General features: G+C 53.0%; 9 protein-coding genes across 9 annotated transcripts; 4 read left to right on the top strand and 5 right to left on the bottom strand.

The window, feature by feature from the left end:
• Window positions 1–576: 576 nt before the first annotated feature.
• On the top strand, window positions 577–1,008 carry GCG54_00003749 (uncharacterized protein; the record flags this gene model as incomplete). Its single annotated transcript, XM_045403818.1, has 2 exons — window positions 577–716; window positions 774–1,008. 2 exons carry the CDS (start codon window positions 577–579, stop codon window positions 1,006–1,008), a joined length of 375 nt encoding a protein of 124 aa, XP_045259381.1.
• Window positions 1,009–1,375: 367 nt separating this feature from the next.
• GCG54_00003748 (uncharacterized protein) lies at window positions 1,376–1,673 on the bottom strand (the record flags this gene model as incomplete). Its single annotated transcript, XM_045403817.1, has 2 exons — window positions 1,376–1,507; window positions 1,560–1,673. The coding sequence occupies 2 exons, from the start codon at window positions 1,671–1,673 to the stop codon at window positions 1,376–1,378; spliced, it is 246 nt and encodes an 81-aa protein (XP_045259380.1).
• A 4,108-nt stretch (window positions 1,674–5,781) lies between these two features.
• On the top strand, window positions 5,782–6,928 carry GCG54_00003747 (uncharacterized protein; the record flags this gene model as incomplete). Its single annotated transcript, XM_045403816.1, has 2 exons — window positions 5,782–5,960; window positions 6,016–6,928. The coding sequence occupies 2 exons, from the start codon at window positions 5,782–5,784 to the stop codon at window positions 6,926–6,928; spliced, it is 1,092 nt and encodes a 363-aa protein (XP_045259379.1).
• Window positions 6,929–8,131: 1,203 nt separating this feature from the next.
• Window positions 8,132–9,231, bottom strand: GCG54_00003746 (Catechol 1 2-dioxygenase; the record flags this gene model as incomplete). The annotated part of the gene is made up of 5 exons (XM_045403815.1): window positions 8,132–8,311; window positions 8,369–8,449; window positions 8,505–8,617; window positions 8,674–8,912; window positions 8,969–9,231. The coding sequence occupies 5 exons, from the start codon at window positions 9,229–9,231 to the stop codon at window positions 8,132–8,134; spliced, it is 876 nt and encodes a 291-aa protein (XP_045259378.1).
• An 800-nt stretch (window positions 9,232–10,031) lies between these two features.
• Window positions 10,032–11,914, bottom strand: GCG54_00003745 (Succinyl-CoA--L-malate CoA-transferase beta subunit; the record flags this gene model as incomplete). The annotated part of the gene is made up of 4 exons (XM_045403814.1): window positions 10,032–10,598; window positions 10,648–11,142; window positions 11,199–11,500; window positions 11,560–11,914. 4 exons carry the CDS (start codon window positions 11,912–11,914, stop codon window positions 10,032–10,034), a joined length of 1,719 nt encoding a protein of 572 aa, XP_045259377.1.
• Window positions 11,915–13,387: 1,473 nt separating this feature from the next.
• Window positions 13,388–15,640, top strand: GCG54_00003744 (putative transcriptional regulatory protein C3C7.04; the record flags this gene model as incomplete). Its single annotated transcript, XM_045403813.1, has 1 exon — window positions 13,388–15,640. One exon carries the CDS (start codon window positions 13,388–13,390, stop codon window positions 15,638–15,640), a length of 2,253 nt encoding a protein of 750 aa, XP_045259376.1.
• Window positions 15,641–15,906: 266 nt separating this feature from the next.
• Window positions 15,907–16,747, bottom strand: GCG54_00003743 (uncharacterized protein; the record flags this gene model as incomplete). Its single annotated transcript, XM_045403812.1, has 2 exons — window positions 15,907–16,298; window positions 16,360–16,747. 2 exons carry the CDS (start codon window positions 16,745–16,747, stop codon window positions 15,907–15,909), a joined length of 780 nt encoding a protein of 259 aa, XP_045259375.1.
• Window positions 16,748–17,758: 1,011 nt separating this feature from the next.
• Window positions 17,759–19,092, top strand: GCG54_00003742 (6-methylsalicylic acid decarboxylase atA; the record flags this gene model as incomplete). The annotated part of the gene is made up of 2 exons (XM_045403811.1): window positions 17,759–18,503; window positions 18,557–19,092. 2 exons carry the CDS (start codon window positions 17,759–17,761, stop codon window positions 19,090–19,092), a joined length of 1,281 nt encoding a protein of 426 aa, XP_045259374.1.
• A 439-nt stretch (window positions 19,093–19,531) lies between these two features.
• GCG54_00003741 (uncharacterized protein) lies at window positions 19,532–21,575 on the bottom strand (the record flags this gene model as incomplete). The annotated part of the gene is made up of 3 exons (XM_045403810.1): window positions 19,532–20,003; window positions 20,069–21,104; window positions 21,167–21,575. The coding sequence occupies 3 exons, from the start codon at window positions 21,573–21,575 to the stop codon at window positions 19,532–19,534; spliced, it is 1,917 nt and encodes a 638-aa protein (XP_045259373.1).
• Between the last annotated feature and the right edge of the window lie 1,615 nt (window positions 21,576–23,190).

The following is a 23,190-nucleotide window of genomic DNA, read 5'->3' as shown; positions in this document are numbered from 1 at the left end:
AACCAATTTCGAAGTTCAATAGCCAATGATCCAAATATTCTGCTCAAGTCTCCATGAAAGGGCGCTCCGCTCTCGCGGCATTCCCAAAACCCGGGTCTCTATCAGAACCGTGCTTCGTTGACCATGACTCGTTTTGAGACAAAACACAAGCACCAAGCCTCGCAACTTGCGCGCTGAGAACTCAGATTCAAGACAAATTAATCTATTATCGTTCAGTTGATAATAAGAGAGCACGGGTCCCATTCGTCTCAACGCGCCTCACGAGGAAATTGCTGGGCCTCCCGAAGACATGAGACGAGCTTCAACCATCCATTTCTCCCAAAGGTTAATCTTGCTAGTTCGTCTCATTTCACTCTTCTGGAAAAGGCTGCCCGGAAGCTCGGCGGCGTGTTGTCAATCATGCACACGAGCCAATGCTTAGCCTGGGGATGAGTAGAGCATTAAATACTCGGTGTTGTCGCTGGCGTTGTTCCTTGCTGTTGATCGTCGCTCTAGCCTGCAACACCATCACACTCTTTCAAGTTCATCCAACCGTATCCATTCTTTAGTCATCTTTCCAATTTAGAGTCTTTCAAAATGAAGTTCTCCATTGTTCCCGTCGTCTTTGCCCTCGCTTTCAGCGCCTACGCTGCCCCCAGCGCTCAGCCTGCCGAGCACGCTGAGCTTGTCGCTCGCGGCAACTGCGGTACCGCCGCCAAAGACTGCCAGTGCTCAGCGTAAGCTTCTCTACACTACAATCACTGGCTAAGAAAAATGGTGCTAACACACCTCAGCAAATTTGACAAGTTCGCCAACCCGGCGAGCCTTGGCTCCACCGTCTCGGCCCGCATCTCGGGAGCCGACCGCGGCCTGACGTCTTCCGACTGGAAGGGCTCCAACGGCGAGGGTCAATCATCGCTTTGCAGGGTCACCGTCGACCGCGTTTGTGGAGACTGCTTCTCGTGGAAGACGACGACGGATAAGTGCGGTTTCTACGGTCTCACCAGCTTCGCCTGCGTCCCTGCGTAGACGAAAGGGAGAGGGGATGTCTGTTACCATAGCCATTATCCTAGCGTTCATGCACGGGATCTTCAGTTCTTCACGACTCGGCTTGATTTCTACGCCGTTGTTCCTAGGCTGGTCTGCCTGGTGTTAAACTTAGCATCAATAGTACTTTATTGCCACGAACGCTGATGAAATCGCGAATCAAACCTGATGAAAACAACGCGGATATTGAAGAAGCTCTAGAATAAGAAGAATTACTCGACAGAGGCTATTGAATCGAATGCAGTTGCAAGATATTCAAGCAGGGGCGCAAATATGTGAACCGGCTGTGGCTTCATCACCATCAGACTGCGAGAGCAAATTCCCATGTATATTCAGGACCCACAACCATCTATGGCGCACGAAACACCCTTCCGACTCTCAGAGTGCCTGAGGGCGTGCAAACATCCCGACCTTTGCGGTCTTCGGACTTCACCGTGACCTCTCTCGCGTTGACGTAAGGAGCCTCGTTTACATCACTGCACTGCCGAGAAATGTTAACAAAAGAAGCAGGATGATGCATCCCCGAGACCTACGCAGTAAGTATGCAGCTTATTGTTCTCGCAATCTCCGTTGCCCTCAGTGCCACCGTTACAGAATAAAGTTGTGGCGGCTGCCATCGAGGCGAATAGCAAGGAAGTAATGCGCATGATTTCGATGTGTACAGTGTAGTATGATATGTAGATCGTTGCAAAGCGCAGTGGATATGCAGCCGGACGACCGTTGAGCTCTTGCACAGGGTAATACCGAGTCACTGGTATTTATGCTCCTAACGGCGTATTGCGCATGATGACCTAGGTCTGTTCCGCATGACATAGGTTGAAGTCACGGAGTTCGCGGTTCCGCCTCCCCGAAACTTCGGTGAAATATCTCCTAACAAGGAAAGCAGGCTATTATTCGAGGAAATGGGGCCCGAAACTGTAAAAAAAGTGCCTTGAAAGAAACTCTACCACAACTGACTAAAAGGCATTGCGAGATAGTTAGAGGAGCGGAGAAGCAAAACATAGTCCTTAATTATGCTACCGAAGATACATTATAACAATCATTCTGGATTCTTGCAAGTAATACCTTGCGTTGCTAATCTTGAGATGAGACAGGAGCTGGAAAAAAGCCGGGTCTCTTTGGTATCCCAAGATACATTGCAACGACGTGTTGGAACTTCGCAATACCCACTGGGTAGGTATTACCGGAACAAACAGAATGTCGCATTTCGAGATCGCGTCTGGTTCGTCGCATCCAAACCGATGCTGTCCTATCGCCGGTAAACTTGCATGATCTCATGAGAGTAGATTGGCCTGACTGACTTGACGGTGTGGAGTAAGAGTGCGTACCGTCCGCGGAGATTTGGCATGTACCGCTTCATGCTAGACCACACTGGTCTCTATGTGAGTCATTCATAAGAAGGCTTCCACTTGGGGTTTGCCGTCTGCAATAATATCAATTTTCTCCCCGCACTGATTATAGAGGTTAGGAGAGAATTGGCCACCACGTCGTCTTGCCTGAAATCAACCTCGTTTTTTGCTTTAGTTGTGGGTACTACTTGCGATCCCGCTGAAGTACTCTTATCGAAGGGCTGGCGAGACCAATGGCTATCACGATCCAACTGTCACGTATGGAGCTACGGATTGACTCATTTTTATTGACAAGCATTGCTGACTTCGTGTTTACAAGGTTGGCGCACTCGTCTTTTTCGCTGCTATTAGACACTACCAGTCTCCGGGTTTGAAGTGTAGTAAGACATACTGATGCTGGATGATGCTCTCGGAGTCGAATTAGGCAGCGCTGTCAGCGTCAAATACTGCGGTGTCCATGAACGCTCAGGTTGTCTCCGAGGAGCATATGCTACGAGTCTATATGATGCCAGCCTGCGTCCACCCCTTCGTAATTCGGAACCCGAAACTAGACACAAGAACCCTGGGACTCTCTCTGAAACATCCAAGTTCTTGCACTCTGATGCCGTCTGGCCTGAAATCGCGAGAGCAATGCATGGCATTCTAAGCCCAGGCTGAAGATAACGGGCTTGGTATCCAGCTGAGAGATGTTTTGCGCTTGGCGCCAGCTGACTAACGCCCTGAAGTCCGCCAATCGTTCATTCCAAGTCTGTTGGTTGTCGGCATCCTGAATCTACTTTTCTTCAACCCCTCTTTGCTCATTGACAGCCTCACGTAGACTATCTACAACAACGTCACATACAAGCAATAGCCCACCCATAATGACGCTTCTAACCAAAATGGCACCACTAGTCTGGACGCAGCCTGCTGCGGGCTCTGCGGCAGCCTTCCGGGAGGACGAATTTGTCTCCCTCTGGTGCGACATGTACGCCATGCTACTGAGGCTTAACTTTTGGAAACGCGAGGATATCATATTCCCGCAAGAAGACACGGGAAGGCACGCTCAGCTAGACACCCAGCGTTTGTTGAACGAGAAGGGGATGAGCCCGGAGGCTGTCTCACTCCTTGAGCGGCTGCCTTACCCCCGAATCGCATCGTATCGGCGCATGCGCATTTATCGCGAGGCCGACGCCATGAATTACTTGGAGGAGGATGATGTAAGAGATTGTCGCGATCCGCACGAAATGGCGCAGTTTTCTGCCCAACCTGGTGGCATGAATGATGCCAGCTATCTCCTGCCTCAAGACGTCGCCTTAGCCCGCCCTGATGAGAGTGATGGTCTTGCCTGGATCCTGGATCTAAGTTACAGTATGTATCTTATCTTCTTTTAACCCAAGTCTCAGTCTTTTCTGGCCCTGAGTACCGCCTTCCGTAGATTTCGAACAGTTGAGCTGATGGGGATATTGATTAAAGACGCCTTTAGATTCGTCTATGGGCCTCTCGAAGCTCCAGTCAGAGGGGCTCCGGGTGGCCCTCCCCAGGACTACCCGGTTGAACGACCAGACGACCCGGATCACCACAGAAACTGGCCCATGTACCATGCGCCAACTGTCCTGCGGACGTGGATTCAGGACGTAGTCGATCTTGAACTAGTTCCGGTCTCAAGTCAAGGCGAGTACTGGAGCACTTCATCTGTAAGCTCAACGCAATCGCCTAATTCCAAGCTCCGAGGTTTTTTAGACTGACAAGTTGTCGATAGGAAATTCTTGGCCAGGTGATTGGCAAGGCCCTGAGACGTTACGGCTGGCCAGCTGAGTTCCGCGAACAGGACTGGGCGCGTGACTCTGAGCAGGTTTATCGTGCCGCAGGCGAAGTCGAGGAGCGTTATGAAGAAGGATTCGATTCGCATAAGTTTGGACGAGACAGACAAGAGCTTCTTTCTAAGTGGAGGGAGGATCCGGACCTTATTCCGGATGTTTGTTTGGATCTGTCATAGAAGTATGGTGAGATATTCATACAGAGTGCTTGCGATCTCTCAATGTGTTGATTCCAGCGACTACTCATCTTGTAGAACGCCACTGTATCGGCTCCAGTACATACAAAGCTCGAATACATCAACCCTTTCTCACTAAGTCAAACATACTTATGCTCTTGGAGATAGCACCGGTGTCGCCGTTGCTGATGGGAGACTCTCCTGCAAGCTTCTACCAATCATGGACCAAAGATTTTGCTCAGCGGCTCCGATCTGATTTTCCATCGGATCAACTACCGTCGCCACGGCTTCAAGGGAGGTCGGCATGGGATTTGCTTCAACATCAAGCCCTAGAGTCGCCTTCTCGTCAATGCAGTTAAGTGAGCGATGAGGCAAGATCCTGGGATATTCTTGCAATTCCTCTGGCGTCGCACGCCGCGACTGATTTCGTTCATCCACAATGTCGAAGCCATTCTTTTCCGAAAAGTGACGTCACCGTCACTTCAGCACGGAAGAACATGATTGTGGGTCACGGCAAGAGGATGAGACAGAAGGTATCTCGCCGAATCGATGCCCACGCCATGCCATTTTAGTACCATGGATCGTTGACCAGGAGAGGAGAACCCGGGTCGTTGAATTTCGCGACCTGCGACGGCCTTTGGACCAATGGCAACGTCTGCGTCGGTGCAATTGGAGGCACTCAAACAAGCGTTCCCCAACTGCGGCGGCCACCTCCGCCGTTGACGGCATCTCGACACCGCAACCCACCCAACTTGGAATAACGTTGGTGGCTCTAATTGCAGCAGCCTCGGGGCTCATTTCTGGTCTGCTGCGCATTCTAGGTTGATCCTTCACGATCCCAGAGCAGTTCAGAGATTGGACCTAGAAAAAAGGATTAGTAAGCATATAGCATTTTGATTGATCAGACAAGTCTTAGGAAGAAACAATGCCAAAGCCAATTGCGCCTCTCAGACTGCCTGCGTCGTGTATCTGACTTGAAGACACTGAGCTGCAGTTTTGTTCAGCCGCAGCCAACATAGGAATAGTGGTGCACTCAGCGCAGCTCCCCCTTCATCAGCCACCATTGGATGTAGAGCTGAGTGGCTTGGGAATAAAAACAACATCTCAGCCTCTTTTCCTCCACACACCGAGACCTCGTATACGGATCCCTTACAGCTGAGTTAATGCCCCGCGTTGTCAACATTGGCAGCACAACATCACGCGGTCAAGCCGTTGTCTTGGGGAAATGAGGTTAAGACACCACCACTGTATGCGACGCGCTGAGACATAAGTCATCTCGTGATGGTCTAAATACGCTGCGTAATTCTGATGAAGCTGTAGATATTCGGCACTTAAGCCCAAGATTGCCCTCACAACTTCGGCCGCGTTCTCTGTTCCTCGATATCACAGTGAAGCTCAGATTTTACCACCAGGGGCCAATCCACTTCCATCGAAATGAATTTTTCCACATTTCTAAGCATATTTTACGTTGCGCCCGCGCTGGTGCTCGCTGCAAGCTGCAACAATAACTGCGGTCGGCAAGTCGCCGGAACAGGACGACGAGACCCTCCTCTCTCTTCAAGATCATCTCTGTGTTCAGAGTTTGTGACTACATATGTCACAGTCGCACGTGGGTATGCATTGTGTCACTTCTTGCGAACATGAAAATCATCGACTGACACGTATCAGACCACCCACCGACACACCGCAATCGCGCGAAGAACCCTCGGTGCCGATTGTCACGGGTACCAAGCCTACTTATGCCCGCGCTTGTCCCGATCCAACCGCCTACTGGTCCGCCTGCCAATGCTTCACCGGGATCAAGGCCACCACCATCACTATAGTGGCGGGAGTGGAAACAACGACCAGCAGCATCCCATCTTCACAGATTATCAGCACGCCTCTTGTCACAACGACCGCAACCCCCACGTCCGATTCTCCCTCTCCATCGTGTACAATCGGCGCAGAGTTCGCGCTCCATATTATCGAAGAGGAGTCGGACCTGTGCCAGAATATGCTCCTAGACCCATACTTCGGGCCTGAGAACTACGACATTGAAGGTCTCCTCCAAGGCCGACATCCTATGGGTGTCGGCACCACGCGGTATATTGAATTTGAACAGCAGGATGACAGCTTGCCTATCAACTATGGCGGCGTCCAAGGTCCCCCTGGATCCAGCCTGAAGTGCAACATCCTTGTACACCGCGGTTATATTAAAGCCACTCTGCCCGGCGCTTACGAGTTTCTCATTAGCGAACCCCCACGCGAGGATGTCCTTTTTGTGTGGTTCGGCGACAAGGCCAAATCTGGGGCATTCAACGTCAGTAACGCCGATATCATTGTACCAAACGATAATGGGTGGCCCTATCGCTATTTCGTTTATTTCAACGACGCCTCGGAGTACATACCTTTCCGCATGTTCTGGTCTCATGGGAGGGGACGTAGCGAATTCTTCGTGGGAATCTTCCCAACGTATCCTGTTGGCTTAGACGAGGACGTGGAGCCTGAGAATCCAGTCTTCTACTCGAACTGTTCTGGTAGCAAGAGCCCTGCTCCGGCTTGGCCTTCCTGGGAAAGTGAGGACTACTCCGGAGGAAATTGATCAAAGATGGTTTGCCTGAGAGTGGGTAGCCTCCCAAGTTTGAAAGATAGCATCATGTAAAGAGAGGTTTTCCACAGGGACCGGACATGGATGGAACTTTCTATCTGCCTTTCTAAAAGTCAACGAGCATCCTTCAAGCTACCGAAAACATGTGCGGACAACTTTTCCATGACTGAAAGAGATTATCATCGAAATAATATCTTTTTGGAAAACAGCTAAGGTCCTGGAGTAGATCTTCGGCATTGAGCACCCATCAGGTTGATCTACACTGAAGCTAGACATGTTAAGTACTCGATTATTTTTTGTGGATGATTGCATTGATTGTGTTTTATCACTTCGGCTTTCTCTGTGTAATGTTTTCCTTAGGTATCTTGGAAGCTCGAAAGTTCAGATGCTGGTGTTGCACATAGTTGAATGACGAGCGAGTATGAAATGAAAAGCCCTGAGGGACTTGCTCTGATCAGAGACTGTATTACTATTCTAATGTGTCCGGTAATGCGAAGCGTTTGAGAGACTTAGTGAGTCATACGCCGCGTGCTCGAAACCTTGTGTCTTGATCTTGCCTTGGTGCATCCGTAAGCAATTGGTTTATTATTTGGCTGGGCTGCCACCGCTGGGAGTGTTAGGGGGAGGGCGAGGAGCGGGGGGAATAGGGCGAGGAGAAGGGACGGCCATGATTGCTATTTTGAGCGTGGAAGGTGGCAAGTTGTAAATGTCGATGCGGTGGTTTCTGGTGTTTGCTGCTGTGATAAATCGTAAGTAAGTTTCCAAATGGGAACGCGAATCTTTTATAGGATCTTATGACTGTATGAGGAACATGGTGAGCAATAGACATGATCAGTGATTAGCAGAAAACATGAAGTCAACTTTGTCTTAGGCCTCATCTCATGTCCGAAGACTCGTCGTGCCCAACACCGCGCATGGCATAGTGAATCCGGGGGAAGCGCAAATGATTCATAGCCTCTTCGAGACCTCCGAAAGCTCTCAATAATAGTAGGTTGCGCTGTGGGAGCTTTTCTGCCTCTCCTTTCGAAAGACGGTTTACCCATGGAAGGCATGCAGCAGCTGTAAAACCCCATCGTCCCTAAACACTCATGTAGCAATCACGCACAGGTCCCAGCTGTCAGTTACCAAGTGGATATCAATCTTTATCTCATTAAGCCGCCAAACGCCAAGGATAATAACGCCGTTCCATCATGCTATTTACTTGGGGACCAACTTGATATTGTACTCAAGCTCCCAGGGAGCCTTAGCATCGCCTTTCCTTTCCAAGAACCTCACGGTAAGGCCATCCTTCACCGCGAAAACAGAGTCATCCTCGAGGTACTTGGAGTCCTCGTCAAAAATTTGTGTCGTGACAGACTGGAAGCTCTCTGAGCGGACCTGTGGAGCTGTTAGGATGGATGTTTCTGCCGCAACATGAGCCAAGGGGAATCTTACAATCAGGTGAATGTGAGCCGGTCTGTATGGGTGGCGGTGAAGGAGTCCCAGCAGCTTGCCAGCTGGGCCATCGTCGGGAACCTTTGCATCATGTCAGCAAGGAAATCGTTCACGGCTTTTCAGCGTCAATACTCACGGGATAGGGGGTGGGTCGCAGGCAGTAGAAGCCATAGCGGCCCTCCGAGTCAGTCTTGAACACACCACGCAGGTTGTGTTCAGGCTGATCGGCATCTTGTTGCTCGTACAAACCTAAAAAGGCAAATCAGATCGAGGCCCCTGCATCTGCAAATTCAGGGGTTCCATACCATTTGTTGAGGCTTGCCAGACATCAACCGACGCGTTGGCCAACGGCTTTCCGGTGTTGGAGCATGTTACTTGACCGTACATCCACGCAACTTGACCGTCCTCTGGGACCTTGAGCACGATCGTGCTGCCGTTGCTGCGAACGGGAGTGTCGGCGCGCCAGAAGGGGCCGAGGATAGCCGTCGCGGTGCCGGGCTGGCCGTTCCTCGTCGCCACCTGGTTTGTGATATCATCAACAAGCCTGTTTCCGGCGTCAGTCTCACTCAACTTGGTATTTTCTGTGTTTGTAATACATACGATTCGAGTCCAATAACGTCGCACAGGAGCTGGCCCTCATTGCGACGGTCGTTGCTCATCTGGCCCGCCCAGTTGATCATGTTGACACCCATCATCCACTCATCCGTGGTGAGGTCGACCTCGCGCGCAAAGTCGTGGATGTGCTGAATGAAGGAAGTGAGAATGACACGGAGCCTGGGGTCGGTCTCCTTGCCCATGGAGGCAATGACCTGCTTCGTGAAGTCTTGGCCGAGACCGACATCTTTGTTCTGTAACGAGCCCATGATTGATAGTATTGAGTGTGTTTTTTCTTTCACGACAAAACTGCGAGATGGTGAAGCCGGGCGATGAGCAGGTCGAGGATGGTTCGCAGACAGGCTACTTAAGACGAATTAAGTTACGCCACAGGTGGTCTTTGTTCTCCGTCCCGCAGTTGGAGGGAAAGATACTTATCCCAATCATCGTTCGTGTATTACTCGCCATTTTTCCTGCTTTGTCAGTTGATTGCACGTGCCCGGCGGGTACTGCCGGCCGTCGACTCCTCTGTTCGCATTTGGGCCGGATACGCCCCCCGGTTCCGGGGTGGTATTCCCATTTCGGGTACGGGGAAGAGGATCCGACGCAAGGGGCATCTGCCGAGATCTCCCATTTTCTGGCGAGTCTGGCCTGACGACGCCCGTGGCCCGGTGCTTCGTGGACTGGGGCCCCCGCACTTTGGGTTATCTTTGTGGAGATTCGCGCGCGGATGGGGATGGTGCTGGTGGCGGTCCGCTGCTAGTCGTGACTGTGACTTCATGTCTCTGTGTTGCTTTGGTGCGTTGGCATGTCCCCGAAACGGTCGGCTTCGCGTCGGGAAATGCACCGGCGGGTATGGGCGGGGCTATCTTGGACCCTGTTCTGTCACGTCGCTTTGAATATTGGTCGCCCAGCATGGTATCTTGATGATTGAATCTGGCTGCTTTTCGATTGAAATGCTTCTATCTAACGTGCATTGAGTTGTAGTTGCGATAAGGCATTGAGAAAGTTACACGAGAATTAGTCTATCATGATTGAGGGTCCACAAGTCGTCTACGGTGTACAAAGCTCAACCTTTCACAACGCCATTCGTGCCGTTGATACCGTTGGTGTGACCTTCTATCAGATGATCCTCTTCCGGTCCGAAATCCCAACTTGCTGGATCTGTGCCGTTTGGCCTGCTCGCTCTCTTGAATCCAATATCGATGCCGTCAATCTTGACCACGGGTCTCACGGCCTCAACCTCTGCCTTGTATCCCTTTGAGTACCACTTTTCGCGAATCTCCTTCGAGCTGAAAAGCTCCGGCGCATAGCGCTTCATGGCTTTTAGTGCCGTGCCTGAGATTTGATCGACGCTGTGACTGTGTCTCAGAGCGAGGAAGTCGTCGCCCGCCAACTTCAACAGCTCGCGCCTGACTTCTTCTGGGTACTGTCCGACTTTGATGAGGAGCAGATCGTATTGCAGGAGAGATGCTTTGCCGTGCCACGAGCCACCCTTGGTAGCTCTGTTGTAGAGACCGGTTAGAGCCGCAATGGCACCCATGCAGCCCGTTCCGTAATCAGAAATGGGGAAAGGGGGAACAACCGGCTCATCCAGCCCCATGAAACGGCCTTGCGCCCACGCCACACCGCTGACCTGTGATCATGTTAGCTGATAATTGAAAATAGCGAGGGACTGAACTGACGCAGTCGGCAATCTGTTGCCATCCAGGCCGTGAAGCCCACTCGCCCTGATACCCGAAGCAGTTTTCGTTGACGTAGACGATACCCTTTCCGCGGTCCTTGGCGAGTTTCGTCAGAGCAGTCGCGCCGTAACCGAGCTTTTCCAAGGCACCAGGCCGATACCCGTCAAGAACGACATCCGCTTCTGCTAGCAGGGCTTCAAACTGCTTTCTTCCCTCTGGCGTCTTGAGATCCAGGTCGGCGGCATGCTTTCCCATGTTGCCATCAACCTGGAAAAATGGGACATCGCTGAGGTTGGGGCTCGTAATTTTCAATACATCCGCGCCATACTCGCCCAAGATACGTCCGATTACCGGCCCAGCGATGATGCGACATAGCTCAAGCACTTTGACACCGGACAGGATGCGCTTGTCCGATGTGCTAGGTAGCGGCGTTGGAGGTGTTGAGTTCTCCAGGTTGTCAACGGTCCAAGGAGGGAGGCTGACGTTCGTCTTGCCCTATAAGGAAAACCGTCAATATCAGATGGGGAATATGATATGTGAGATTGACTTACATGAGGTGTGCGGAGGAAGTCTTCATGCTTGAGTACGGGTACGCCAGCCTGGCGTTTCTCTGCATTCATGCGCTCCAGCTCTTCAGTGGTGTAATTCTTTACATGAGATTCAATTGCATCGACAATTGCGTCATGATCATCCTTCAGGTCCGGTCTGAACGGCTCCAAGCCTATCATGCCAAGAGTCGTTGACGCCTCGAGTGATCCGTGAATGTGGTAGTACTCTCCTCTTTGCTTAGTCTCGTACAAGTTTGCCGACATGCGACGGTACGGATCGGACTGCGCTTTCAGCAAGTCCGTGTCTGGGACAGTTAGATCTACTTGATCCGCCGAGTGGTGAGAACCATGATTGTGAGCTCACCTTTCAGCATCTTCTTGACCTCTTTGTCCAGCTTCCCATAGCCGCCAACAGTCGCCAGATACGCCTGAATCAAGAACGCAGTGCTCTTCTCCAAGCTCACTGTGACCGTTGGCTCAGTGTTGGTTCCAAACTTGGTAGCTGCAAGCGCTCCAGCAACACCACCCTCAATGGCCTTCAAAGCTGAGGCCAACTCCGTTTCCTTAAAGGGAATAGCAAAGTACGGCAGGTCGCGAGTCGCAGTGAGCTGCACATTTTTGGTGATTTTCTCAGCTTCAGCAGGTATCTGCACGGTGCCGAGGACAAAGTCCAGAATGCGCTTCGTTTCGGCGACGGCTGAATATGCTTTCTCGGCCATGATGAGTTTTTGTCGATGCAAAAGGACGTCAAAACCCCTAGCTGGGCAGGAAATCCAGCTAACACAAGTGATAAGAGACGCCGGCCGGGGTGCGTTCATGTAGTACCGTCCCGTACCCGCACTTCACGTCTTTGCGCCTCGTGACTATCACACCTTCAGCTCCATCAACCCTCGGAGAGGAGCATCCATTCTTCCTTGGTCGAGTTTGGGATTTGCCTTCGTCCCAGGAGCCAATAATCCGTTCGCTCTCGTTCTTTCCTCCGTCCGATTCGTGGCCCAGTGTCACAGCGACGAACATCGAAACGTCGGACCCGTAATCGGGTATCGGGTGGCCATTGCTGCGCTTCCAATGAAAGCAACGCAATTGCCCTTCGGGAAGAGCTTCCAAAGGACCCGGCTTCCGATGTCGTCGGAATCCGGGTCTTCGCTATGAGCGCTACTGCGGGTCTAGTTTGGGGGGCGCTGACTTGGGTGGTTGGGCGTGCTCGGACATGGGGGTTTTCTCGGCTTTGAGAGGGCTGTCGGATGAGGGCTTGACACGTCGGATAAGGGCCTCGGCGTCTCGTGCTTATTGGACATGGCGACTACCACTTTGCTATCTGCTTTTCTTGCGAAGTGGTGTCCAGAGAGACAAGGACCTGTGTCCTTCCTTGCTCGGTCAATTATTCACCGCTCCGCCTTTGCTGTCACTTTTCATGTTGATCGTCTTCGACCTCATTGCCGTCATGCCGATACTGCGGGGAAAGCCCATCATGGAGCGACTGAGAAGCCAAGACTTGGTTGAGGTTGAGGTTTTGAAGTGGGCGGGCAGAGGAGATAAAAAAGAGAGCATTACACAAGACATTCAACAACTGTTTCCTCTTTGAAATGGCTAGTGGCGATTGGTCGTCCGTCTTGGCCAATAGTCTGTGATACCCTAGCTGTATCTTGCATTGAGAGCCGCGGATACAGCACTCTGCTGTGTGCCGAGCTAAGCGTCCGACGATCCCGCCCCAAAGCCCGATTCTTCAAGAAAGAAGCACAACCAATGCTGTCACGACAGATGTCAAAATGGACTAGCTCATTGGACCGTCCCTTTCTACACCTTCCCCCATTGCTTCTGAGTTGCTACCCCCCCCTGGCCCCGTCATGGCTATCAAGTTGCCCGGCATGCCGCGCCGTGGAGGGGCGCAAAATCTGGGGAAATTGATGACCTGGGAGCCCCCTGGAAAAGCGTTCCCCCGCAGGAGATGAGGCTGCTGTGCCGCAGCGAGTTTGCCCCGGATTTTGGCACTGCAGCAGCAGGCTGGGCTGGCTGTTTGACACCAAGAAATCATAGCGGTAATTTTTTCCCTCTTTGCCACGCGTTCCCGTTTTCGCCGTTGCTGTAGCCAACCAACCAACCCAGCGCACGATTTGCGTTTCACAAGGAGTTCAGTTCGAAAGAAGGACGAGAAGATTAAGGGTTTTGGGTAAGATTTCAGTATCCAGACAATGCCGACGAAAAGGGTCCGACAGAGCGAACGGCGCAGATGCGTCAAAGCCTGCGGCAACTGCAAGCGGCGGAAAGAGCGCTGCGACGGCCAGCAGCCCTGCAGGCGGTGCGTTATCCGCAGAGTCGAGAGCGACTGTTCCTTCAGCGGTCCGACGACAACAACAACCTTCCCGCCCGAGAGCTCAGCTTCATCGGCGAGGAGTCCTCCTCCGACGCAGCAGCAGCGCGTGGCTATTGACGGAAGCCCGGCAAGTCGAGGAGACATCTTCCATTCATATGGCTCAACGGCCTCTTTCCAAGAAGCCCACGGTGTCTCGCCGAACCACCACCACCGACGCGCATCTTCGCAAGTGTGTCATCTCTCGCCCAACACGGTGGTACCGCAGATCTCACGGCTCATTGGCGATGGCCGCGGCCGCTTCATGTTCATCGGCGATGCCGCCAACCTGGCCTTCCTGAAAGTCATCCGCCGGCTGGTCCGCGACCGCGTCGGGTCGTGCCCGTTCACAGATGATCCCCTGCGACACCTCATGGTTGAGGCAACTCCAGAAGGACGCCCGAAATGGATCATCACCAACCCAGCAGATATCCCAGCAAAGCCCAGCCCCGAACAGGCAAGGTACCTACTCCGGTGGTACTTGCGGGCGACCAACTGCATACTCGAGGTATTTGACGAAGCAGAGCTCTTGAATGATCTGGAAAAGTGGCTCCGTGGGGAACCGACGAGTCACGATGAAGAGGCCATGAACTGCATCTTCTTTCTCACCTTCGGCATTGGGGCTCAGAGATGTCCAGACGATAGGGATGCTGACGCCGAGAAGTACTTCAACTATGGCCGGTTTCTGGCGGTCTCTTATGCCATGGAGAATCCAACGAACAATACCGTCAGCACCTACGTCTTGATCACCGTCTATCTGCTTGGCGCATCCAGGCGCAATTCCGCCTTCATGCATCTCGGCGTCGCCGTCCGTGCAGCTCACGCACTGGGTATACACAAAAGAGACAACTCATCTCTCTTCCCGATCCACGAGCAAGAAACTAGGGAGCGTCTATGGAAAGCCCTTCGAGTTTTAGACTTGTTCCTTGCGGCTTCACTAGGGCGGCCCTTGGCCACCACAGAATCCCGGGACTTCTCATCAACCGACAACCACTCAGCCTCGCTGGAGCTATGTTCCATCTTTGAGTCCATTCTCAACGATGTCTACGCCAAGCGCATGGTCACGACAGACACCTTGGAGCGCGTCAGCGAACAACATCGTCGCTGGGCTGCACGGTTCAGCGACGGTCTTGCCGCGGATGGCGTAAAGTCAGGCATGTATGTTGAAGCGGAGGATGGTGAAAAGTACCCCAACGTGGGACTTTACCACATGAAAGAGGCCTACTATTGGAGCATCATGTTACTCTCACGGCCGTTTCTCATCGACTTTGTCTCAAGGAACATGGCTCGGTCACAAAACATGTCAACATGGCATGATGAGCCACAGCTGTCATCATCATCTGACCAACTGCTAGTCCACGCTTGCGTAGACTCGGCAATCCGCACCATCGACCTTTTGTCAGGCCTCATCACTGATAAGAATGTCTCAAAGCGACATCCCTTCGTTATCAACTCGGTGTTCGTATCGGCCCTGGTGCTTGGACTGGCTGTGTTTGGTGACCTGGACAGCACCTTCCCACTAGACAAGAGCTTAGCAGACGCCCAAGCGCTCCTACGACGGTTCAGCAAGCATGATCCAGTTGCTAATAGGGAATTATCTATAGTTGAGCATCTGCAAGGCGCCTGCGTATTGTACACGGAAAGGAGGGCTCGGCGCAAGATGGAGTGCCAAGGGATGCTTATAGGAGAGCTCTTCGGAAGCGTTCATGATGGTGCGTCATTATCCAACGATACCTCAAGAATGGGGTCTGCAAGCTTCGGTCGAGAGTCCCGGATGTTCGGCGGCCAAAGGCTACACAGTACTTCGGACGCGGAAGAATTGAGCAGCATAGACCAGAACGCTTCTCTAACAACAGGGAGCTCCGATGGTCATCAGCTGGGGGAAGCGGAGCAAGCAAGGGGATCAAATATCACGCAGGCTCTGACACCGTCGACCGATATCTTACTTCCAATGTCACCGAGGACGCTGCTCTTCGACTCTTACGCCCACGACATGCCATTCTTTCCGACCATGGATGTGGGTCTATCACATCTGGGATACACCGATGAGATGATGATGCCGGAAACTGGTGCGTTGCTTGATCCACCATGTTGAGGAGGATATGACATCTATACATGTGTAAAGTAGCGATAGTACGACTTAATGATACCGTAATGACCAAAACACACAAGAGTGAAGTCCGTCAATGGTTTCGTATACAGCTTCAGTTGTCTTTCATCTTGGTCACGAGAACATGAAGACGGAGGCTGAGACCTCTAAATCTGGAAACTCGCGGAACTTATTCAATTCTTGGTTCATACCTAACGAAAACAATCATGCAGCTCATACAGGCAAACAAACACGTCGGTTTCAATAGCTCGCTAAAAGACCTCTCCAGCCGACCGCCTCAACGCCGCCGTAACATCATCAGGCCTGCTCAAAAATGGCGAGTGACTAGCATCCATCCGTTCGATAACAACATCCACTTTAGAAGCATCGATCATCTGCTGCTGTGCTGGCGGCGGGATCGCGTTGTCCCGCTCGCAGAGAATGTAGGTCACCGGGATGTCTCTCCAGGCGGCATATGTAAGCTTGCTGAAAAACGTTCTGTAGCTGTGGCACTTCAGCCCAAGCACCGCCTCCGCAGCCGCCTTCTCGTCAAGGTCGTTGTAACATATTTCTATGGGCCGTTCGGCGTCGACGATGGTGTCATTCTCTGACAACTTGAACCAAGGCAGCGGTTGGCCTTGGAGCATGTCGATGAGTGAGACTCCTTTCAAGCCATGTTAGTCTCAATGTCATACAGACCACTGGGAAATAGTTTCGTTTCACACCTTCAGGAAGCAGGAAAGCAGCGCAAAAGATCAGGCGGACAATGCCCCCTGGCTTGCCCTCCCTCTTGCGTGTTGCTGTATCAAGCCCTCGGCAGGCTTCAGAGCCAACTACACCGCCGTAGCTGTGCATGAACAGCACCACCTCCTCGCCATTGTCGACGGCCTTCTCAATCGCTTGCCGAATCGCCGCAACGTCGGGCTCAAAGTCCTTCAGCGGTGGGTTTGCTCCGTAGGAAGGCAACTGGACGGACACAGTGTTGTATCCGAGAGCTTCAAGCTGCGAAGTCACAGGCCGAAAGCGAGTCGCGCAGTGCCAAGCGCCAGGTACAAAGATGAAGGTTGGTTTAGTCGCCATTGTTGCAGCCGTCTGATGGAACTCAAAAGCCAGTCTGAGGTCTGACCATCACCGTGACTCAATGACAGCGGTGGGGCTGACCTTTTAAACTCTTTCCCATCCCGTGGGAAACAACCCTCCTTGGATCTCGAGATTCATCTTGACAGAATCCGGGGAATCTGGGGAAGATACCCGAATTTCCCCAGGCAATGAGTGCCTCTCGGATCGGGCTCCGGCCAGGGCGGTGCGACAGCAACTATCGACGAGACTAAATTAGACGGACATTTTTTTGTGGCGTCTGGGGTAACTAACACACAATGGCGCCCACATGGCGATTCTTCAACGCTCAGAGACAACGAACAATCTTCAACAGCCGAAGCTTTAAAGTTTCGGAGAGCTTGCAACGGACAAGATTAGTTCGATGCATGATCCCCATTCATCCATCCCCCTCGTTTCCCCTCACTGCCGATATTGAGAAGTGATACTACCCGGGTCAATGCACGCCCCTTAAAACCGTCACCCGAAGGCTGCTTCGGCTAGGCAGCTGGTGGACTTTCTAGAACCAACCCAATTCCCGAAGCCGAAGATGCATAACCCGTGACCCGACAGCGCCAGCCAATACGCCACCGCAAGAACGTCAGCACAACGTGGACGCCCCATCCGAAGATCATCGACGCTGCTTGTCCGTTGAATTTCGGGGCCCGGGACTATCGGCAAGAATTGTCGGTGGCAGCCGATGGATCCTTCCGGTGGGTGCTGTCATTCAATTTTGTCGTCGTCGGCGTCATAGGTCTCATCCGAGTAGCCGGTGAGGCTGTAAGGGACAAGCTCTGCTGCAGGTGTTTTCATTTCTGGTGGTTCGCGCCGTGTACTCTTTCCATGTATATCTTCATAGAAATACCTTTACCTTGGGACACGGCCAAAGAATTTTGAGTCAGCTCGATTATTCGTTTCAAAGCACACAGTGAAAAGGGTGACAGACAGCACGTGCCCGTCCTATTCATTTCTGCGTCCGAACTCTATTCCTCCTTGGCACTTCTCACTTCTCAATCACACGTATCGAAGATGACGCCGCCGCCAGAGTTTTGCCTGCCTCCGAACAAAGACTTCAACGTCGCTGTGGTCGGAGGCGGTATCGCCGGCCTGACGCTGACACTCCAGCTCCTGCTCCAGCGTATCCCGACGACGCTGTACGAGCAGGCGCCGCAGTTCGGAGAGATCGGGGCCGGCGTCTCGTTCGGGCCCAACGCGTTGAGGGCCATGTCTCTGATCTCACCGCACGTTCGGGACGCGTTTGAAGCCCAGGTGACGTACAACCAGTCGGAGGACCACAAGGGCGTGTGGTTCGACTTCAGGTACGGCGAGTCGTGCGACGGCAAGTACCAGGAGGGCGACCTGATCTACCGCCTGGAGTGTGACGGCGGGCAGACGAGCATCCACCGCGCTCACTTTCTGGATGAGCTGGTGAAGCTGCTGCCGGACGGAATTGCCAAGTTTGGCAAGCGCTGTGTGGATTACGAGGACGATGGGAAGAGCGTGTTATTAAAGTTCCAGGACGGCACAACAGCTAGACACGACGCGGTGATTGCTTGTGATGGCATCAAGTCCAAGTTGCGCAGCGTCATGCTGGGAGAGAATGATCCAGCCGCTAAGGCTGTGTTCTCCGGAAAATGCGCTTATCGGGGGCTGATTCCCATTGAGGAAGCTCAAGAGCTGCTTGGTGAAGAGCTGGCCGGGAACGCCCAGATGTACTGCGGAAGGCATGGTCACATTTTGACCTTCTCCGTAGCCAAGGGCAAATACATGAATGGTAAGTTTGCAACAAGCACCTCAAACGGGTCTTCGATACTAACAAAGTTCTAGTGGTTGCTATGCGCAGTAAAGACAACTGGAAATCGGACAACTGGGTTGTGTCAGTGAACAAGGAGGAAATGCTTGCCGACTTTGAAGGCTGGAGCGAACAAGCCCGTCGAATCATCCAGATGATGCAAAAGCCCGATGTCTGGGCCCTATTCGACCACCCGCCCAGTCACACATTCTTCAAGGGCCGGGTGTGCCTCTTGGGTGACGCAGCCCACGCCTCAACACCCCACAAGGGCTCCGGAGCCGGTATGGCAATTGAAGATGCATACGTCATGGGCAACCTGTTGAGTGTGATCTCCAGCCCCGAAGAGATTGAGCCTGCATTTGCTGTGTACAACAAGACCAGGAAGGAGAGGTCGCAGAACTTGGTCACGGACAGCCGCGAGCAGGGGCAATTGTACGATTTGGAGTTGAAGGATGACCCGGAGTGGATCGCCGAGAACTTGTCGACCCGCATGGACTGGATATGGAAGTACGACTTGACTCAAGAGCTGGAGAAGGGCAGGCGGATGTTGGAAACGAAGGCGCAACTATGATTGGTTGGATACTAGGTGTTAATGGGACTTTTGCACTCTGTTGCAGCGATTTTTCTGAACGACCATTGGTAACTCAACTAAGTTGCTACTCTACTGAGCTATTCTGAGTGTTGTGTACTGTCTGTGAGACTGAGCTGACGGACTTGACAAATTTTGTTCCTAACCAATTAAAAGGACATTACCGTCAACACTAAAAATGCCCCAAAGTGCTTGAGGAACTAAGATGAGAATATAATAGACTTGATGTGCAATGCAAACATGTCACGTCAGGAAAGAGTAGCGTATTGATCATAAGTGATGTGATTCGTTTCAATCTACCAAAAGATGCCTATGCCAACCTAAACAGAACAGAGAGGGAATCCTAAAGCCATGCTGCAACTTTTACAACTTTTTATGTACAATGCAAGAATACTCGCTCCAACCCAATGCAACCAAACGCTTAGTCGAAGTGAATGCGCCACAACTCTCTCGGCGAACCAGCCTTGAAGTCACTGCGGGTGTGCATCGCCAGGACGTTGTCGCTGACGAGCAGGTCGCCCTCCTCCCAAGAGAAGTAGAGCGTGTTCCTGCGGTCGTGCAACAGGGAGTCAAGGATGTTGCAGATCTCGGTGCTCTCCTCCTCGCTGACGCCTTCAATGTTCACGTAGGTGGCATCGAAGGTGGTCTTGGACTGAGGCCAGGGCTCGTGGTAGCGGATGCAGGCCTCGCCGGTCTCCGGGTGAGGAGTGACGAGAGGGAGGCCAGTCATCTTGGTGGCGTCGAAGGAGCTGGTCTGGACGCTCCAGGTGAGCTTGGAGAGCTTCTCAAGAGGCAGGTGGGGAGGCAGGTTCTGGAAGACGAGGCGGGACGGGGTGAAGAGGGTGAAGCCGGTGTCCTTCGGTGAGGGCGTGACCGAGGTGAAGAACTGGAACCTGCAGGAGTGGGTTAGCTCCGGATCATCGGATCTGCACTGCTGTGCCGCTGTAAGTGGACTTACTTGGGAGGGTTGGGAAGAAGCTTCTCAGTTCCGTCCTCTTGGGGCACCTTGTGGGTCTTGAACAGACCATCGAAGTGGAAGGGCATCCACTCGGCTGACAGAACGTTATTCAGACCACGGGTATCGGCACCCTGGTCCTTGACCTCGAGGACAAGGCCAAACTTCCACGGGAGAGGCGTTCCAAACTCCTCAGACTTCTTGACGAACAGGTCACGGTCCTTGGTCTTGGAGAAGCCGCGCATGATGACGGGAGAGTTGACCTCGGACAGGGCGCGGACCTTCTTGGCGTCGATGTCGTGGATGGAGAGCTTCTTGGGGCCGGCAGCCGGGCGGATGACAACGCCGCAGGGGTAGATCGGCTCGAAGGTGACGTCCTTGTTCCAGTTGTAGAGGTCGCTCTTCTCGCGGAAGTAGCTGGGTCTGCCGTCCTCGTAGACGAGCTCGTACTTGGGGTCGTTCTCGAACTCGGATCGGGGCCCGGTGGTGATGGCGCCGCTGACGCTGAAGGCGATGGAGCAGTGCCACGGGGTGGTGTAGTAGGTGGTAGTCGGCAAGGGGCTGATGGGGATCTTGGTCTCGCCCACGGAGGGGTGGATGGAAAGACGGATGTGGTCGCGGAAGTTCTCGCGCACAGCACGCGCAAAGGCGTCACCGCGCTGAAGCATCTGCTTAGAGATGTACTCGATGCCAGTCTTGAACTTGGTCTTGGAGCGGTCCTCGCCGACGGGGTACACATGGCGCAAATCGGTCTCGAGGAACTTGATGTATCCGCGATATGTCAGGCAGGTGTCCTCGTTCTTGGAGATCTCGTTGGAGGGGTCGTAGTCGGCTCTGCCGAAGGTGTTGAGGAGCGCTCGGCGGAAGTTGGTTGCGTTGGCGACGTATGTGATCTCCTCGAGCTTGTTGGGGAGGTTAGGGAGGTGGACGAGGTCCTGGAGACGAGAGAACTGGATGTTGGTCAAGCGCTGCTCGGCGGCAATGCCACGAAGAGTCTCTCCGTACGCCCAGACTTCCTTATCTTGGACACCAAGAAGGTCTGTTATAGAAATGTGTTAGTCGTGTCGAAAGCAGCAGAATCAGAATGTCAAGCTAGCTTACCATTATATACCAGTCCGTCGGAAATGATAGTGAGCTTCGCGCCGGGCTCGTAGTAGTCCTTGATGGCTGAGCAGAGACCGTTGAGGTTGGCAAGGGCGAACTCATCCGCCTTATCAGGCAGACGGCTGAGGACCTTGTCTCTTGTGTTGGGTGACTTGAAGGGGAAGGCAGGAAGGCACATGCGAATCTCGCTCTGGGACTTGACTTTCCTGTAGATCTGGGAGAGGAAGCCTAGCCTGCCCTCGAGCTCATCTGTGCTAGCACGCTTCAGACGATAACGGCAGATGATGTCCAAGATGCCGGCCGCGGTGGTAAGAGCTTCTTCGTCCATGATCTGGGAGTCAACCTTGGAGAGCAGCTTCACCTCCGGTGAGGGCTGTCGAGGCGGCACTTCTATGGCAGAAGGCATGTTGTGTGGATGGATGTGTGAAGGTAAGGACAGCTGCGTGTGTGAAGATGCAGTGGGAGTTGCTTGTCTCTTAGGTAGAAAGAGTGAGGTAGGGGAGGGCCTGGACAAGAGAAGGAGCTAACAATCAAAAGAGAGTTCAGTAGGGCTGGAAGGTGCAGCTTGTTCTTAACTCAAATTGAGCCTGGATTAGAGGGGAGATGATTCCGAATGCTCGGGAAGAAGAACCGGCTTATATTGCGCCTGCCTTGGGCGTTGGTCTACACAAAGCTGCATATGCAAAATACTACTCTCGGAGATGATGATCGCAAGGAAGGGGTTACAGCAAGGAGCTACGGCACTGCCCGCAGAGCTGCATCAGGTCACATCTGGCCATTCGTCGCTCCCTTCTCCGTAATGGGCATATTCCGAATGTGGCTGTCCACTCCTCCTGTCCCGAAGTCCACTCTTTTCGTTTCCATGGTTGTTCGATATGTCGCCACAGGGTGTTCGATAGGAGACTAGTTCTGTACCAGCCAACCAAGGAAACGACTACGGGATCAAAATACTTCCAGCCTTGTCGTCCCATGCATTGACAATTTTTTCTTCTTTACAGGCACCATCCTAATCGTCGATCGAGTCAGGGTTGCCACCCCACTGTATTGCCCGGGCCCAGCAGGATCAGGAAAGTGTTATGCACCGCGTGTGTGAGCTGGGCTTGGGCCAGGTTTGACAGCCAGTTCCGCGACCCACGCGTGGGTGTGGAACATCATCATAGGCGGCCCAAAGGAGAAGATTGGCTGGATTTCCAAGATCTCAGTCGCAGCCGCGCGGGAGACGTCAAGGAAGGTGGACAAACCCTGGTTAAAGCCACCGTTAGGACTAATAAGAAAACACAAGCAGGCTGAAGGTGTGTGGGGAGCAATGGGGGTCCATCTCCGGGCCCTGAATCCACCCCAAAAAAGAATCGAGCCACGGCGCCACTAGGTGACGGGCCATGGATGCCGCGGCAGATGTGGTTGAGCATGGGCAAACATGGCCCAGATTCCGTGGCGGCAGGATCCTCCCGCGGCTGTGGAGACAAGGTCCCCCGAGTAATCGAAAGACGCCTTACCCGATCGGCCAATACCCCCGGGCGACGCGGTCCGGAAAGACATGGACACGCCCGGATAGCGACGGCGATGATTCCTTACAAGGGCAGGTCTAGGCAGATTGCCGGGGAGGGCCACTGCGCTGCAACATTGGCATGTCGTGGCATGTCACATTGAGATCGTCGGAAGAGCATTCAAGTTTGTCAGGTCGTTGTTCTAAGACGTGCCTCAACGTCTGGGCGTTTTGCGGAGTGCATCCACACTTCGTCCACTCGCTGCGTGTGCGTAGCAAATACGTAGCATGCGATTCCATGTCGGGACCATCCCCGGCGCGCTCCGATATCAGATGATTATCGCGATACTCACCCAGCGTCGGACTCACCGTGCTCGGCGCATGTACGGAGCTGCTTTCGGCGTCATCGACTGCCATCCCGGATCTGGACCCCCGTGTCAGTCTCAGCCCCCGTTGTCAGATATCTAGTGCGCCTCCCATCGGGCAATATCTGCAACCACGTAAGACGACATCTCCGCCTCTGATCTGATCGGCT

This window comes from Colletotrichum gloeosporioides (assembly GCF_011800055.1).
Source record: "Colletotrichum gloeosporioides strain Lc1 chromosome Unknown consensus_78, whole genome shotgun sequence".
NCBI lineage: Eukaryota > Fungi > Ascomycota > Sordariomycetes > Glomerellales > Glomerellaceae > Colletotrichum > Colletotrichum gloeosporioides.
Note: the sequence above shows the minus strand (reverse complement) of the source record. Positions and strands in the feature narration are given on the sequence as shown.